Source organism: Astatotilapia calliptera, chromosome 9 (assembly GCF_900246225.1).
Source record: "Astatotilapia calliptera chromosome 9, fAstCal1.2, whole genome shotgun sequence".
Lineage (NCBI taxonomy): Eukaryota > Metazoa > Chordata > Actinopteri > Cichliformes > Cichlidae > Astatotilapia > Astatotilapia calliptera.
The window spans coordinates 27,992,800-28,011,692 of NC_039310.1; the positions used below are offsets into that span (position 1 = coordinate 27,992,800).

General features: G+C 39.0%; 1 protein-coding gene and 1 long non-coding RNA gene across 5 annotated transcripts; one reads left to right on the forward strand and one right to left on the reverse strand.

Moving 5' to 3' along the window:
- Positions 1–3,683: 3,683 nt before the first annotated feature.
- LOC113029428 (uncharacterized) lies at positions 3,684–10,700 on the reverse strand. 4 transcript variants are annotated; one of them, XR_003273405.1, is made up of 8 exons: positions 10,664–10,700; positions 10,120–10,235; positions 9,622–9,936; positions 8,430–8,498; positions 6,719–6,789; positions 6,563–6,600; positions 6,319–6,480; positions 3,684–4,715 (listed from the first exon to the last, which is right to left on the reverse strand). It is a non-coding gene; the product is annotated as an uncharacterized LOC113029428 (long non-coding RNA). The 4 variants fall into 4 exon arrangements; XR_003273406.1 differs by having other exon boundaries at positions 9,857–10,235; XR_003273404.1 differs by having other exon boundaries at positions 9,622–10,235.
- On the forward strand, positions 10,433–12,535 carry LOC113029427 (eotaxin-like). The gene is made up of 4 exons (XM_026180290.1): positions 10,433–10,801; positions 11,876–12,008; positions 12,079–12,140; positions 12,233–12,535. Exons 1-4 carry the CDS (start codon positions 10,732–10,734, stop codon positions 12,256–12,258), a joined length of 291 nt encoding a protein of 96 aa, XP_026036075.1. The 5' UTR covers positions 10,433–10,731; the 3' UTR covers positions 12,259–12,535.
- Positions 12,536–18,893: the final 6,358 nt, after the last annotated feature.

Below are 18,893 nucleotides of genomic sequence, written 5' to 3' on the forward strand. Positions count from 1 at the left end.
GCTCACAAGTAAAATGTGAAATAATCAGCAGCTTGTTTTTATTTAAATATTTATTTCCCATAATAAGTTCAACAGGGTAGATGTACTTAAGGAACATGAGACTTTTTCAGATAAATAAAGGCAAATATTGCAAACTACACAAAAGGCAGCCGCTAAAGCGTTTAAGTTTCAAAATAGAACAAACGAAACAGACTACTAAATTGTCAATTCCACTTAGAAACAAAATATTAATTCTAAAAATAAATCCTAGTTTGTTTTACAGAAGAACAGACAAAACTGACTAACTTTTGTCAATATCAAATAAACTGAGAACTAAAAGGAAATTCTCAATCTCTCCTTGTTGTATAGCTTAGCTTTTCAAACAGTTTTAACAGTTACTTTAGTCTGACAAAAGCCGAATGACGAATTAGCGCTTCCAGTCAGAGACTGAGGCTACGTCCACACGTACACGGGTATTTTTGAAAACGGAGATTTTCCGTTTTCGTTTTAAAAAATAATCCCGTCCACACATAAAGGCAGAAATGAAGGAAAACGCTGCTATGAACATGCCAAAGCAGCAGGTGGAGCTAGATTCCTAACCGTGCAGAAATGTTGGCCAATCAGAAGTCTAGAAGCCTCGGTGGGAAAAAGTAAACAAAGCTGGGGCATAGAAGCAGAACCGAGTCGTATGTGTGGAGGGACAGTAACTGTGTGTATATGTAAGCATTTAAACACTGCAGAGAGTAGAATTAACAGTAACAGTATTGTAGAAATTCATTTCACCGAAACAATAACGTGGCGCACAGTGTGACGCATGCACCAGTTTATTGTATTTCCAGACTTGCTTTCGGCACAATTTACAGTGCACGCTACTCTGTTTTTTGTCAGACTTGAAATAGCCGAAATACCTTCACACTACGGAACTTCTATGGCTCTTCCGTTCGACAATCTCTCCGGCATTGGAACCATCATCTGTTTTCTCTTCGGTCACGCTCGGTTGATTTTTCTAGTCGGCACACTCATTTCCTCCATTACCCGGGCGGTACGGTCGCTGGCTGCTTCCCAAACAAATACACATGTGCGGCTTGGCACTTGTGCTGTACGTAACAAGTCACGTGACGTGACGCTGCGGCTGTGATTGGTTCGGCTCTGCGCTACTTAATTTGGATTGGCTGACTTTTTTTTTTTAAGAGGACAAGAACGGCGAGGTCTATCGCGATAGTTTAATTTCTCTATCGAGTAAAAGTTATATCGCGATACATATCGTTATCGTTCTATCGCCCAGCTCTAACTTCAAGAGCCATATATTTTATGAGGTGGTACTCATTGTGATATATAGAGGACAGCAGGAGCAGAACAGACACACAGCACCAACCAACAACAATCCTGCAAGTGGATCTATTTTGGGGAGAATTGTGTATCATGTAAAGCACTGTGCAATGCTCTCTGTGACAAATATTAAACATTAAATTTCATTCGTAGAGAACAAATATTTTGTTCTCTACGAATGCCCAACAGCCCTGAAACCGTCTGAACTCTAATGTTCACAATCCAATAAATCAATAGACTTTGAGGAGCATGGATAAGAATACAATTTTAATTTATAAACCACTCGGATGAGTTTAGTGGACTTTCCTAATCTTCAAGAATATTCTAGGAGAATCTGAACCTCAATGGTGGGCACACCTTGGAGCTAATTTATCCACTGGGTCTAAATATTGAATCAGTCTGTTGTGAGGACGTTTCTATTAATGCTCATAAATGTCTTTTATTTGCTCTTTACTTCAGCCTTGACACATTGCCTACTGCACACGTGAAGTTCCTTGTGACATATTCCTGATTCTGTGGTGGAAACATTTGGAAAACACCGACTTGTTTTTCTTTCAAAGTGTAAAATGGTTACAGAGTGAGGCACAAAACAAGGCTGATCACTGTCAAATGGTTTCAAAAGCGATCTTTTTTTGTGATGTAAGGAGTTTCATGTATGTTTCCTCTTTTAAACTGGTAGGGGGTTTAGTGAGAATATTAATCAAGTCTAGAATCTAGATTTAACTTTGATTTTCCTTGTAATCAGACTTTTCTCAGAAAAGGTTAATCAATTTTAAACCCTTTACGCCTCAGGTCCAGCTGGTCCTGGAAAGAAACATCTGTGCTGCGCTGAGGTCACCAACCTCGATATGATCACTGAGGTGGTGAGGCTGATCCGACCGGCTCCTCTTGGAAGTTGAAACCGATCGAGCTCTGTCTTAGGTCGTTCATGGGCATAAGTCTCTGAACCAGTTGGGTCTGCAAGTGCAGACCTAACACAGAAAGACACACACACACACACACACACACACACACACACACACACACACACACGCAGAGTATGTAGTATTTGCAGAGACAAACTGAGATTCCTCTTTGACTCTTTTTCCTCTCCAGTGATTGTGAGCAAGACGAAGGTGTGAAACAAAGAGATTAGATTCTGTGGAGAAGCAATGCTGCCTTTCTGCTAAACCAGGATCTCCCTATAGTTTTTCATTATGTTGTTCATCATTTCAAAAGGCTTTCTTATGAGTTTTCTTATATTCTTTATGTTACATTTGACTCTTGCATTGGTCTTTTTAAATTGCTACCTAATGCTGGAAATGGCTCAAAGCTCAGTGGATTTCTTAAATTATTTCTTAAGTTGAAGTTGTTGCAGAACTGTACATGCTTTGCAAATAAACTTAATTAATATTGAACAAATATTTTCCTGCTCTTGTTTGAGCATGCCCACGAGACACACAAAATAACTCATACACTCATATCTTAATCTGCCAGAATACAACACCCCAGTGCTTTCATGCGATCTCATATCTGTACAATCCAAGAAATCAATAGATTTGGTATTCTTACCCACTGTGTCACCCTCACCAGAGGTTTGGTGAGGGGACTTATTTTTTTATTTTAACCTGTATTTAACCAGGAAGATCCCATTGAGATTAAAAACCTCTTTTTCAAGGGAGACCTTCTACATTCACTTTCTGCAATAAACACTTCTGGAACTATGTCCTTTGAACCAATGAGACCAGACAAGACAGTTTTTAGCTATAATGCACAGCATCACATCTATTGAAACTAAACACAGCAGGTGAGCACAAATAGAGCACAGCAACCACAGGAACAGTATTTTAGAGTCAAATATGAGGCCATCTGTCGGAAAGTTTATGCTTTATGTATATTTAAGTCTGAATAAAAGAAATGGGATAGCTAATGCGGCTATGAGGGGGGAAATTAGCAATGCATACACAAATCATTTTTCATGTGATGTATTTAGTCTGCACTGTAAAACCTGACAAGTTAAGTTAACGCAAATGATTTGGGGAAACCGATTGCACCAATTGATTCAAGTTTTATAACTTAAACAGTTTGGGGTTATTTAAGTACTTTATTAGAGTCCCAAGAACCCAAAGCAAATATGATAATGTAACTCAAATGCATTATGTTTATTTACTCATTGTATTTAGTATGTTTCAACTTAAACCATTAAATTTCTTGTACTAAGATGCTGTATTTATTCAAACTTATTTAAAGTGTTACATGCTCATATTCAAATTAAGTTAAATTAACTTAAATAATTGTATTTAAACAACTTAATCCAATTGGGGAAACTGATTGCACCAAATGGTTCAAGTACTATTAACACAAAACCAAGCTATTATTCTTTCTATTCAGTTTTTATTAACTTTAACTGCAGAGAAAATACAGAATGAATACAACCATACTTTCAGTCATAACCTATGACTGCTAAAGCCATTATCAAATAACAAATAATTAGGCATTTTAAAACTTGCACTTTTAGGGAATTTTGAATGTTTTTTGTAGCATTTTGAAAATCGATTAAATGTACAAAACACAAATTTAGTCATGTAGACCTGATACATAGGTGTACATCATAAAAAAACAATAGTCTAGAGGCAATTAGAGCCATAACAATCACAATTTTAAGTAAAATTTAGTATAATAATGAAATCACATGCACTACAGCAATGCAACTATAGAAAACAGCTGAACTAAGGATGTCACTAACAAAAAGTATTCTCAAAGGTATTTGTGGCTTCGCAACAGTTTTGCCCAGACCTCGAGTGAACTGGCACTCATCACACAATTAAAAAATAAAGCATGAAAGTATACTGTACATATTGACTAATTATCAGTTATCTCGCAAAAGATTTCCATGTAACTAAAATATGTTTTTAGAAATAAGCTTAAGATTACACACTATGTGAAGATTTTTTTCAATCACAAACAAAACGTCAAATATGGATTTTCTCCTTATTCTTAGCTTTCTCCACATTGCCTTTTAGAAAGCTAATTACCCAGAACAAATAAAACTATTGAAGCCATTCACAGATAACTGAAAAAGCACGAATATAGTAACCAGTGAAAAACAAACATCATCTGCACAAGCTCATTTTTTAGTGTCTGCAATTTTGGTTTTAGTTGCTTTCTCTCATCGTCTAGCTTCAGCAACACTACTTGAATGAACTCAAAAAAGCCAGTATACTTCATAGGATAGCTCAGATGCAGAGCATAGATTAGCCCAAACAAAGACACCAGGGCATCAGTCCATGAGTGATGAGTCATAACAAACTGATCTTCAAGTTCTATGAACACTTGGCGTGGTGAGAAAGGAACTCCTCCAGGCACCTCCTCTTCATCGACATCAGCAACCAGAGCAATTCTATGGCTTCATAGAACTCAATTTCACCCTAAGATATAATACAGAGTGCACAATTATTCATCTGTAATATCTCTGTTAAAAGCATAAATACAAATGTTCAGGCACCTTTCTTCAGTTTTTCAAATTCTATATATCATAACATGTTTTAAGTTGACAGTGAAGGTTCATTCAACTTCACATCTTCAACTTTCAACCCAAGTCCAGATGACTTATAAACTCCTTTCAACCTTTTTTAAATTCAAATGTGCAAATTATTGTAATACCAAAGTACCTTGCATGTTTTGAAAATCTCTGAGGTACATTGGTAGGCCGGCCAGAACTGCTGTTCTAGTTGCATAGATGTCGTTTGTGTCCATATATATATATATATATATATATATATATATATGTATAAGGACACAAACGACATCTAAAGAAAAGCTTACCACAAAGAAAAGCTTACCACAAAACGGAGAAGTTATGACAAATCAGACTATAAGGCAAAAAGAAAGTGCAGCTTTATGGTTTCATGGACAAAAGAATTTCTGTGGCTGCAATATGACGAGCTAAATAACCAGGGCTGCACATAAGTGGTCCGCAGGTGTGCATTTCGCTGTCAAAATAAAAAACACGCACAAGGGTTAGGGTTAAATTTAAAAACTGTACTTTTGAGTTAAAATATATATTTATAATTTTAATAAATGACAAATTAAAAATGCATGAACATTTTTTTGTATCGAAAAAATATCGAACCGTGACACCAAAGTATCGAACCGAACCGTGAATTTTGTGTATCGTTGCACCCCTAATATATATATATATATATTAAGATTAAGAATCATGTGCTAACAGCTGTCTAAATGACTCGGCTAAAGTTAGTTAGCTTGCTTTTTTTGTCTGCTTCCACTTGTCTTTGCACTAGGATGATGTCGGCGTAAATGTGCAGTCATATTCGTCGTGTTCCCACTAGTGCTTTCAGGTTAATCTCGTTGAAATGACCTTAACGCCACAACACGGCAAATCTCCGTTAACGAGCTACCGCCGATTGCCCCGTGCATGGGGCTAGACGGCCAACACCTTAACGAGCTAACTGCGCTAACACACTAGTTCACACCAATGTAATTGAGCATTGCATGGCACATCCAACATACTGTTTTACTTTAGTCCATGACTCGCTTACCTTCAGGGTCATACGTCACATGAAAACCAAAATAATTCCAAACGCCAGATCTGAATGACGTTCAATTTGCCTGTTGCAAGGAGAGCTTAACTTCTGTCTCGCTAGCTTGCCCTGCGCTCTTCCTTCTGACTATGCTGTCTGTGTTGAGCGCTCAGTGGATCTGCGCTCGACAGTGCAGCCTAGGCGGAGTAGTCGAACGCAGATTCACTGAGCGCTCAACACAGACAGCATCGTCAGAAGGAAAATTGATAAAATAAATTACAAATGTTGTATTGTTCGATACATATGCGTACCGAACCGAAAGCACTGTATCGAACGGTTCAATATCGATACGAATATCGTTGCACCCCTAATATATATATATATATATATATATATATATATATATATAAAAATAAAAATATAAATAAACAAACACATAACAATGGCAACTGCCAAGCAAGCAGAATAGTAATTAGTATCTTTTAAATACCTGTTTTCCATATGCCGACAAAAGCTGCTCCATCCTTTCACCGACCCGTCCAGTTTTCCTCTTTTTGTAAAGTCCAGTCAGCTGAGGAGCATAATCATCCAGCGCAGCATAAAACACATGTGGCAGATTCTGATTGGTGATCCGATGAAATTCAAAGTAGAGCTGAAGAGAATTCCAAAAATATTATAAGCAAAACACAGCATACTATATGAGCAGCAAGTGTTATATACATAGTTGTACTTACCTGTGTCTCATGAAAGAGTGCTGGCCATGGTCCCTCACCTGGCAAAATTTGAGGTTATTGGATGAGGGCGATTAACTTTGTCAGAATGTTGGTATGGAAAGTGCAGAATTGCTCTGTTTAAGTCTTCTAAGTTAAAATATCTCTTAGAAATCAAACCTTTAAACAATGTGCCAACTCCACTGAAATGACACCTTCAAACAGGTCGTGTAGGAAGTCAGGTGGGAAGCCTGTGACAGGATGAAAGAAAGAGAGATGGTCAGAAGGAACACAGGTGTTTTTAACACCATAGTTTTCCTTAATGTCATCATTCTGAAGCTCTTGCACAATAATTATCATGAGCATCTTTTGTTCTCATTACATAATTCCCTGTAACAGCATTTTCTGTTTGCATTTCTGTTTGGGTGGCATGACAAAACCTACAGAAATATGTAGACCTGAAACTCTCATTGAAACCAGCAAGTCCATGGGCAGAAGGTTGTCTGCCACAACAGAGTAGACAGTGCCTTTAAGACATTCACCAAGAGTCTCAATGTAGGCACCTACTTCTTCAAGAGTTTTCAGATCATTTAAGAGTGGTGACAGCATTTCCTTACACCCAAACTGGCGTACATCATTGGAATTGCACAGCAGAGCAAGCTGGGTGCAGTGTAGAGCAGAACAAGATTTAACTGGAAAGTTTTCCAGTGTCCAATAAACTGCAAAGACTTTATGTATTTTCTTTGAGGTACCAAGTGGGTTTGTGATCAAAATCATCCACATAAAGTATCATTGACAATTTCTGTCCCTCTTGTGACAGTAGAACATTTTCCTGGTAGTAGGATCCATCACAAAATGACATGAAATGTCCAGGAATCTGTGTGGGTGCTTGTTTAATTTCTTCAAGCACATCATTTTTTTTCAACAACAATTGCAAAGATGTGAGAATAGGCACATACATATAAGTGTGCTTTGACGATTCAATTAAATACTCCACAGGTTTGACATATGGAAAATTTTCTTCATAATATGATTTCCTCCTCTTTGCTGTAGATAGTGGTCCTTCAGATGTGACACATTTATGTAAAACATTACTATCAGAAACTGCCTGACAAATCTCATCCACCAGTTTGTCCGTATATGTACAGTTGTGCTTTTTCAGTATATCTACAACTGATTTTCTAACCAAAAGTTGTGATAACAAAAACAACTGATCAATATGCTCAATAATCTCCTGTGTTGCTCTCTGGGACACATGGAGAAGGGTCTGCATTTTCAAGAAAAATCCAGCCAGATTGTATTGCAACTGCTCTTCTAAACCCTCAATTCCACTGATTTCACTGGTGGATGCCACTTGATTGTCATCTGATGACTCTATTGAATCAAGCTGCATGTCATCTTTTTGTTCTACATTTATAACACTTTGCACAATGCCTTCATCGTAACTTGTTGAATTTTGGTGGTCTCTGCATTTGTGGGCATTGAAGGTTGAGTAGACATTGGTTTTAAAATTGCAGTTCTTGAAAGGACATGGAACAGTTTCTTTTCGTTTTAAATGCCCCCTCAGATGGATAAACATTTGGCTTTCAATAAATGGCTGCTTAAAATTACACATAGAGCAACAAAATCCATAATTATTCAAATCTGGATAAGAACCGTCTTTTCTTTGCGTGGGAGTGTGCATTGTTGACATGTGTATCTTTAATGAATTAAATGTATTAAATGTACACATGCATGTGTTGTAGAGACAGGGTAAGGGTGAAATTGTGGAGTACTGACCATGGTTGAGCCGATAATGCTTCAACAACATGACTTTTATGGCAGTAGAAAAACTAGACAAACTACACAACTTGCAATTCCACATTTTGATACCAAATCGTTTTAAAATCACCTTTACTGGTTGTCTTTAGTGCAGTGCTGGATGATCTCTCGGCATGCTACTGCTCCTTCAATCGTCAGACTGTAATAACACAAAAGCCATGAGGACAGAAAGCTAGCAGAACAGTTTTTACTTTTACTTCACTTAAAAACAGTCAATCTGAATAACACAAGCTTGGAAAACAGTAAGATTTATTCTTGCACTACAGTTCATTTTCAATTCAGGTTGGTCAACTACTCTATACGTTATAAAATAATAAAGCAATTTTACACAAGTGAAGTACACAATAGGCTAACCCTTGGAAAGTACAGAGTCAGAAACGTTTAGGTTTGGTGCAGTGCAGCTTTGAAAAGGTAAATTATTTCGCGACTAAAATGCCACTAACCATCATATTCAAAATTTGTGAAGGCGAACTTGTCCGTTAAACTCTTAAAATTAACACTAAATAAATTTTCTACTATTTTCACTGTGTCAAAAGTAGGCTACATTTGAACTTGATAATGTCAAGGCTCGGCTGTGTGGCAGGCAGGAGGAGGACCCAAAATGCAAAACTCACACACACGGGGATGAACTCAAAAGGCAGCTTTATTGCCGAAGAGGCAGAACATAGGAAATACAAAACTAAACTGGGAAAAGTAAACTAACACTCGGAGAGAGAGACACAGGGAAATCCACGCAGCATGAGGGACGACGTCACGCTGAACAGAGGGAGACGCAGACAGAAATACACAGAGGGTTAACGAGGAAAGTGGGAACACACGGGGAACACAGGTGACACTGATAATCATAACGAGACAGGGCGGGGTGAACTGAACATGACATGTACGGGCGTGAGAGTCACAAGGTAAACAGGAAGTGCACAGAGGTTCAGACAGGGGGAAGAGAGAGCACGGGGAGAACTTAGACATAATGGGCAGGGGAAGCATGGAATAAAACATAAGGAGAGACGAGGGCTCACAGATACACAGAGGGGCACACAGGGGGTAAGAGCCATGAAGGGAAAACACTTAGGGAACAACACAACAGGGCAACTCAGAAAACATGGCCTAAGCAAGGAACAAAATACAAACATACAAGGAAACTAAGAACACTGGGCCAACATGGCCCAGGACCATGACAGATAAAGGTCAGAGTCAGAAAAGCGTAAACACTGATTTTACCAAAGGTTTTGTGGCATGCAGTTTGCAAAAATCAGACTACTTACCAACTATTGATTGAAACAAGCAACCAACCGTTAATTTTTTAAATTGTGAAGGCAGACTCCATACAGCGCTAGGCGGGAATTGTGTGCTGGCAAGCTAAGTTATGAGCTACTACAACAAAGTAGTCTGATAAATTACAACGAAGTACAACTAAAACAAAGCAGTCTGATAAATGTACGTTTTGTATGCTAGAAGTAAGCATTAACAAAAAAACATAAAAATAACTTTATCTTGTACTTTCCACTCTCTTGACGAGGCTCCTGTCTCATGGCCGACAAGTCCAGGCAAAACACTGGGGGCGGGGCTGTGGATCATGACTAATACAAATGAATTAGCACAACTTAAACAGTTTAAAGCAACAGTACTTAAAACGTTACAAAAACATAATGTGTACTTATTACAATAAAGTTATTATATCATATGTATACTTTTGGGTCTACCTAACACACTTCATGAAAGTTACTTTAACTATTTTTCAGAACTGAGTAAGAACAACTTACTTCTTTTAGTAAGATGCACTGTTGGGTTTTACAGTGTGTGTTAGAAACTGTTGATCTTTGCGTGTGTGTTGGAAGATAAAGACAGTCGACATGATCACATTTCTGCCACACATTTCCTGCAGAGCAGAGTGTGAAACTTATCTGATCATCTGCCAAAAGTTAACATAAATAAAATAAACATTAAGAGTGAGTTCTTTTGTGTTTCCAGTAGTAAAACAGCTTGATGCAAACAAGAAACCTTAAACAATTTATGTGAAATTACAAGAAAAAGTTTAAGTCGTGGGAATTTATAAGAAAAAATAAGCATCCATGTGTATCAAGACTGTTAAGGGGCATCATGAGTCACTGACAAACAAAAGTCAGTGGGTGATTTAGATTCATTACTCATGACTGTTGATATCAATCATCAGGCTCTACACCATATCTGAGTATCTGTGAACTTCGTGTATGTGAGGCTGTTTGTGATATGCCACACCCTGCACACAAATACACAGACCTATAATCACACCTCATCAGTTGTGCCTGCATGTGTTCCTGCACTTACCAATAAATAACCAAGCATTGGTCAGCGTATAGTTTCAACTTGATCAGTGAGCCAGACCGCCGGTGAAAATGACTGTGAAGATCCTCTCCATCACTCTCCTCCTGCTCTCGGTGTGTGTGTGCTGCCACTCCTCTGAAGGTAACTGTGCTCTTACTTTTATAAAGAAAAATGAGGAAAAAAAGAGATAAAATAGATCATTTGATCACAGCAATGAATATTTCCAACAATGGCTGCTGCCTGTTTGTGAATAAGGTTCACTTCTGACATTTTGGTGTTTTATTGGGCAGGACCACTGTGTAAAGACCACAAACCTTTACATCAGTCATATTCTGGTATCTGCTCAGTCTATAATTGCACATGTGTTTTCCAGCATTTACTTGACTTCTACCCACAAAGCTCCAGACACCCTGGAAGCTGTTTTCTGGGCTAAGTTTCATTAGTCAGTGATGGCATTTTAAAGGCGTCCTTTACATCGACATTTAGAAGAAGTCTTGGAGATTTTTATTTTATAAGCACGACATTCACCTGACTTTTGTGTTCGATTGCTGGACTGACTGACAGCCACACCATATCCATTCCCGCTATACTGCTTACCATTAACAATGTTTGTACTATTTATGTTTTCTACTTTTGTTTTCTGTCACTTATGGGGTTATGTCTCACGCTGCGTTGCATGCCAGGCATATGTTGACACTTAAACTATCATAACTGCCAACTTATTAGTGTAGCACAGTTGGTGCAGTGGTTTCCTTCAAACAAATTCACTCTGTAACTAAATCTCACTGCTTCATTTTAGTTTTTAGCAAAGTCATCATTTCAGTGGGTTTTTGGAGGGGTGCATACATTGTGACTCATTGCATAAGGCATGAAAGCAGAAAATGAGAGAGACACAGAGAGAGTATAAGATAATATCTTGCAGCTACGAGAAAATATTTTTCACCTTTCACTTAATTAACATAATGCCAGAATTGCCCAAAAAGTAATCGAGGGCCCCAAATTGTGTTGAGAACATTGATTTGTTAAACTTGATGATTGATTTGCACAAAAAATGCCTGTGCACTGTAACATAATTTCAGGTCACATTTTAAAAGTCATCTTCTGTTTAGTGATGTAAGGAGCTTCCTATTTTAAAACTAGATCTAACTTTTATTTTCCTTCTAATTATACTTCTCCCTAGTAAGAAAAATCTCTTTTTAACCTTTTATCTCCCAGGTACTCGTCATCGTCATCCTGGACTGAAACCACCGTGCTGCGTTGACATCACCAAAGGCAATAAGACTGCTGAGGTGGTGGGGGAAACATATCGTGAGCAGGCTGCAAGCGGAAGCTGTGTGAAGGCTATAATGTAAGTCAGCACACGTTGTCCTACATACAAACATATACAATCTCTATAATTTTCTGTCTTTTATTTCCAGTTTTAACACAAAAGATAGGAAACAACTTTGTGCTGATCCAGACGCTCAGTGGGTCAAAGATCGTAAGTCGTGCTAAAAAGAAACACACAGAAATAAATGCAAAGTATTTACAGAAAAAAACTGAAGCTGCTGCTTGTCTGTTTTTCCTCTGTAGTCACTGCCAAAATGAAGAAGGTGTGAAGTCTGTCTGCTGCATCAGTATTTCCAGTATTTCCATCACCTTTAAAGGATTATTCAAACCAGAGCGCTTTCTCAGCCTGACTGTCTTAAAACTTTCTTTTTTGCATTTGTCGATTAATTTTTACTCTAACCTGTGGCATAAACCTGTATTTTATTCATGCTGTTGACTTCATTGTTTTTTAATTGATCATTGGCGTTCAGGTTTTATTTGTCCTTTTTTTGTCTTATTTGTGAATCTCTTTCTGTGCATCATGTGTTTATGTGAAGTGCAATGTGGTAATACAAAAATAAACTTTGGTATTATTGAGCAATTTTTTTTCTTCTGTTGTTTCAGTGCCCACCAGACTCTCACAAATAGTCACACACATTGCCTATTGCATTCCACTAGTGTTTTAGTAGATGATGCTCACTGAGTAGACTTTTAAAAAGTTCATGCAGCCCACAAAGAACATTATTGGGCCCGAGTAGCAAAACGAAATATATATATATATTCAAGATTCAACATTGTTTATTTGTCACATGCGTAGTTATACAAGTACAACACACATTGAAATGTGACCTGATATGCTCCAGGACTGTGCACAAAAACAGAGAGAACATTATATACAGTGAGTGAATATATAGAAAAAGGACATTATGTGCAGTAAGTGAGTGAGTTATATACATTATATAAATGAAATCAAATAAAACAATCTGGAAATTTGCAGTTCGAAATCTTAGAATGTACATTGTGTGAGTGGGGTGTTAAAGCTAAACTTGGCAGCTGAGCAGAGGACAGATCAGAAGATCAATGTACGCCCGGTGGAAGATGAGTGCAGGGGCTTTGCTGCCAGCACAACAGCAAAACTCCTTAGAGAGATTTGGATCAGACGACAGGCATTTATTTCTGCTTTTTATGCATTTATGCAAAACAAATTTTACCTGCGAAAAACAGGCAGGCTATAAGAGAACTAGCTAACACTGCTGAGAGGACCAGTCACTGGCTATGGTTAAAAAGGGCTGACATCACTTGAGCAGCTAAGGCAGTCAGCTAACCGCGCGAGAAAAGTAAATATTCTGCTCTTCTCTCCTTTTCTGGGAGGCAGTGGGGAGGTAGAGCGAACAGCCCGATCCGGTGGGGAGGAGTGGGAAGCCAGATCAGGCGCCCCCCTTCCGGCTCTCCTCTCTGCTATCTTGTCCAATTTGTCTTACTTCTCTCTATCAACTTTTCTATCCCTTTGAAGAAGTGAGGCTCCATAAATGTTAAACAGTGAGTGGAAGAAGAAGAAAAGAAGAAGAGCTGAAGAGGTGGAGAATTTTACATATCTTGGCAGCATCATCTCGAATGACGGGGTCTCTGATCGGGATGTCGACACCAGAGTAGGGAAGGCAGTTGGTGTCCTGCGACGTCTCCAACCTATTTGGAACTCGACCTCCCTGAATGTTAGGGTCAAGATCAGACTACTGAACTCTATTGTCTTCCCTACTGCACTTTACGCTAGTGAAACCTGGCGCTCAACAAGTGCAATTATTCTACACCTGAACGTTCTTCAACAACGTGGCCTGCGGCGAATCCTGAGAATTTCCTACCGGGACCGAATAACAAATGAGGAGGTCCTGCGAAGAGCAGGCACCCTCCCATTAGCCGATGTTGTTGCAGAAAGGCGCTTCCGCTTTGCGGGCCATATTTTACGCCTACCCCCTCATCGCCCAGCTAAGATTGCCATGACATGGCGTCCACGCACTGGCAAGCGAAAGCAAGGCCGACCAAAGACCACATGGCGTCGAACATTCATGGACGATCTGAGAACTGTCGATATTACCTGGGACGAAGCTGAAGCAGTTGCTGCTGACCAACATCGATGGAGATCACTAGCTGCCCAATGCGCCGCCCGGCGTAGGAGGAACTAAGTACTAAGTAAGTGCAGTGAGTGGACAGAAGAAAGTAAACTGTAGAAAACTAAACAGAAGAAAGAAGAAGAGAAATAACAATTTAACATAAACCAGTGAAACACTCCGGGGCCTGATCAACCCTGGCAGGGTCTCCTTGGATGAGGGTGTCTCAGCCTTACCAAGGAAGAAACAACGGCAGATTAGCTTGGGTAAAAAACCAAAAGCTGCTGATGGAGTTTCTGGGCTGCCTTTCCTCATAACAGCAATCCTTCAAGATTCTCTCAATTCAAAGCAATGCATTATCAGGGATTAAACATCTAGTCCTTTTACTAAATCAGTGTCTTGTGGTCGCAGCACAAGACATATATATATATATATATATATACATATATATATGTATGTATGTATGTATGTATACACACACACAGCTGTGGAAACGCTAGTGTCTCTGTTTCACCAATAGGCAGAGCTCTTGTAAAGCTAATGCCATTAAGAGACTTCATAAGTGTAAATAACGCATTTGATATTCCTGTTTTTATAAAGGATTAGCATACTGTTGATTTGACATTTAGGGAAATAATCAATTAATTTAATAAGTTTAAGGTAAGGGCAGAGGTCACTTCCTGTTTAGCGAAAAGTCAGAGAAGCTACTCAGTGACGGTCTAGCTCAAAATTTCCAGTGTTTCAATCACTTTTAAAGGCTTATTTAAACCAAAGCATTTCTTAGCATAACTTTCTAAGAAATGTTCTTTACATTTGCAGATTATTGTGTAGTCTAATCTGTGGAGAAGCCCTGTATTTAATCTCTGTGTTGACATCAGTTTTTCATTGTACCAAATATTTTTAATCCATCATTGGAGTTCTGGCTTTATTTTCTTTTTTTCTTGCTCTTATGTCACTTTATTTCTGTTTTTTTATGAATTTCTGCAAAACAATTTTTACCTGTAAAAAACAATATAAGAATAAATCTTAGTATTATTGAGCAAATATTTTCCAATATTTTGAATGCTCACCAGACACACACAAAATGTCACACATGTTCTAATAGAAGAACTGGAGTTCACTTTCTTTTCTTTGATTTGACGACATCCACCAGCCCTGGACTGCTGGTGAACCTTTATTTGTTTGTGTAATAAATGATTTCACTTTAACGACACTTCTTTCAAGTTGGTTAATTGTTACTCACCTTCCTCTACAGCAGGGGTAGGCAACCTTTTTGATGACGAGTGCAATCTAAAATTTCCTCAGAAGTCAATGTGCGATATGATTGCATTAGCAATAAATTTAATAACGCTCTATATTAACAGTTGCTGCACTGAGCGGACAGCTCCTGAGGCATTTGAAGCGTCAGAATGTGGAAATTTCAACATTGCCTGAAAGAACTACCGTATTTCCCGGACTACAAAGCGCACCTGAATATTAGCCGCACAAGCTAAAATCAGGGGAAAATCCTGTTTTGTACATACATTAGCCGCACCTGACTAAAAGCCGCAGGTGTTTCAATGTTGACTTATCATATGTAAGAGAATATGCACAAAGCGAAATATCAGGAAAGAGATGGCTGTTTGGAGACACACCCCTTTTATTAATATTTTGAAAAACAAGTTATGGGTACATATTTGCACAACTTTTTAGGTATATGTAAAAGTAGCGGTAATTACAAGTACGAAACATGTACTGCGCTTCATAAATGAGTAACAAATGTAGTACATAACAATAACCTACAGCACACCAGAAAAATAGATTCGGACTACCTTTTAGGCTCAGGTGCAGTGACACGGCTTTAACAAGAAGAAAAGTCAGTCATTCACCATCATCTTCCTGCGCACTAAAACCACCAAAGTCCTCTTCTCCAGTGTCGGAAACGAACAGGCTCAGGGTGGCTTAGTCATCCACTCTCAGCTTCTTTCCTTCGTTGTCAGTGTCAGAGTCGAACACCCTCTGAAGGGCCGTGGCGGTGTCCTCCTCTCCATCATGCAGCAGTCCAGCCCTTCGAAATCCGTTGGTGATCATGGATGTTTTCACACTTTTCCACGCTGTCAGATTCCACCGGTGGAGTTGGGCATAACTTGCTTTTCGCAAGTTTATCGCCGCACATCATCCACGCCTCCCGCTGAACGCGTAGCGCTACTTTGAAGTTTGTTTTTCGCGCTTCTTGTACGGCACTATGTTGCCTGGCGGATGGACATGTGACCAACATACCACTCTTGAACCCCGATACTGTGTGTCTGATCACATGCCCTTCCGCCAGGCAACGTAGTGCCGTACAACAGCGGAACAAACAAAACAAATCGTCTTACGATATGACAAAAATCATGGACAATCCATAGAAAAGCCACACCTGACTAAAAGCCGCAGGGTTCAAAGCTTGTGCAAAAAGTAGCGGCTTATAGCCCGACAATTACGGTAACAGGTAGCAACACCCCTCTCACCAGTAGGCTAAGAGATTTTTAGCCAATTACAAGTTACCACCTATGCTTCTATTTTCTATATTTAAAAAAACAACAGGAGTTATGCAGGTTTACTATGATCAAAACTTCAGACTCACAGTGAAACATCATGCTGTGTAACACTATACACCAGTGTAAAGTTCAGGAAAGTTTCTTCATGGTTCGGAGGCTGCTCGGCAGAGGATGATTTAAAGATGTGTGTGAAATGGGCTGTTATGATGGGTCAGAAAATGTGATGAGGGTTGCCTTTTTATAAAGAGTAGCTTTTCCTTTTTGCCAGCGGTCATGACCGCTATAGAGCGTTTCCCTGAGCTTTAAAACTGCAAAGACGGTATGGCGCTGTCACGCTGATGGCCCGGGAGATACCGTTGGTGAGTCGAAAACTATTGCCTGGATGCCGAAACTCCCAGTAGCCAGGAGAATGCCAGGAGGGGTTTGTTCATATGAAATAGAAAAAAAATACAAAGCATTAAACCATGTTAAAAACACAACAGCCTTTATAAATGCAGTTTGGACCACTTTGCAGTTATTTATTTGTAAAATATGTTTGGAATCATGTATGATTTTCCTTCCATGTCTCACGTCTACACCACGTTGTGTTGGTCTTTCACGTGGAATTCCAATAAAATTGATTCATGTTTGTGGCTGTAATGTGACAAAATGTGGGAAAGTTCAAGGGGGCCGAATACTTTTGCAAGCCACTGTAAAATAGAAAAAAATACAAAGCATTAAAAAATGTTAAAAACACAGCAGCCTTTATAAATGTAGTTTGGACCTGGAAGCAAGTTTCATCAGGTCATCACTTAAAAGACTGGATATCCCACCTGCTGTGGAGTTTTAATGCAGTACAGTTGTTATTATTAAACCCCTGTCACATTCTGACCGTTAAAATGAATAACATTCATATATGAAATGAAATTGTTTCAGGTAAACTGTATATGGTGTTAAATAGGCCTAAACTACTGTACTTTAATGTCGGAAATTAGGGCTGTACTTCAAGAGCCATATATTTTATGAGGTGGTACTCATTGTGATAGACGACAGCAGGAGCAGAACAGACACACAGCAACAACCAACAACAACCCTGCAAGTGGACCTATTTTTGGGGGGACTTGTGTATATTATATTATATAATAAATAAATATATATATATATATATATATATATATATATATATATATATATATATATATATATATATATATATATATATATATCAATACAAAATTTTTAATTTATTTTATCAACTTTCCTTCTGACGATGCTCTCTGTGTTGAGCGCTCAGGGGCTCTGCGCTCGACAGTGCAGCCTAGGCGGAGTAGTCGAACGCAGATTCACTGAGCGCAGGGCAAGCTAGCTAGGCAGAAGTTAAGCTCTCCTTTCAACACGGGAAATTGAACCTCCCCCACCCTGATTCAGATCTGGCGTTTGGAACTATTTTGTTTTTCATGTGACGTATGGCCCTGAAGGTAAGCGCGTCATGGACTAAAGTAAAACAGTATGTCGGATGTGCCAGCAATGCTCAATTACATGGGTGGGAGCTAGTGTGTTAGCAGTTAGCTCGTTAACGTGTTGGACGGTGTTCCAGATCTATTGGCGTTTAGATCAACTGGCGTTGGTCGAACAGATGTGTGGCAGTCTTGCGTTTCAGGAGCTGCTACCGACAAACCAGCAAAAAACGCCAAATGTGTCATCTGTGACACTTGTGAGGTTATCTCAAACACACTCCGTCAGTCGTGATGCTGTTGAACAACAAAATGTTTAAAAATGTGGCGAGTTTACCTGGTGATATCCTCATGCGCGACGCGATCGCGAAAACAGCAAACAAGTAACACCACGCCGATGTTGTTCACAGGACAGCAAGAGTAAACGATCGGGAGACTCTTGTCGTCGTTATCGTTCCCCTCGCACGGTTTATTTCTCCGAATTCAGCGTTTTTGCTTCACAGCTAAAGCGACCAGTTTACTTTGTGCACTAACATGGAGTCGAGTCAACCGGCGCCACCTCTGGCCAAGTGCCACAGCCGACAGCCAGATCAACCTGTGACACACATCTGCAGCACGTTTGAATTCGTGTCATGCACAACACATTTGTACCTTTGTGTCTGTTTGTGCGTCATGCAAATAAACCTTTGAAAAGAATGAAATGATGTCATATATTCCTTATTGGCCTACAGTGATAAAAAATTCCAAATTATATACACAAAGTCATAGAAATCACCACTTGGTCATCATGATTTTAATATTCTCTTTTTCCATAACAGTGAAATACGCCTTGGACAAATATGACACATCAATATTTCATTAGTGTTGT

Excerpts from the sequence above, each read along its gene's own strand:
- LOC113029427 (XM_026180290.1), top strand. The coding sequence starts at position 10,732 with ATGACTGTGAAGATCCTCTCCATCACTCTCCTCCTGCTCTCGGTGTGT. Across the intron at positions 10,802-11,875 it reads GTGCTGCCACTCCTCTGAAG|GTACTCGTCATCGTCATCCT; the intron begins GTAACTGTGCTC and ends TTTATCTCCCAG. Across the intron at positions 12,009-12,078 it reads AGCTGTGTGAAGGCTATAAT|TTTTAACACAAAAGATAGGA; the intron begins GTAAGTCAGCAC and ends TTTTATTTCCAG.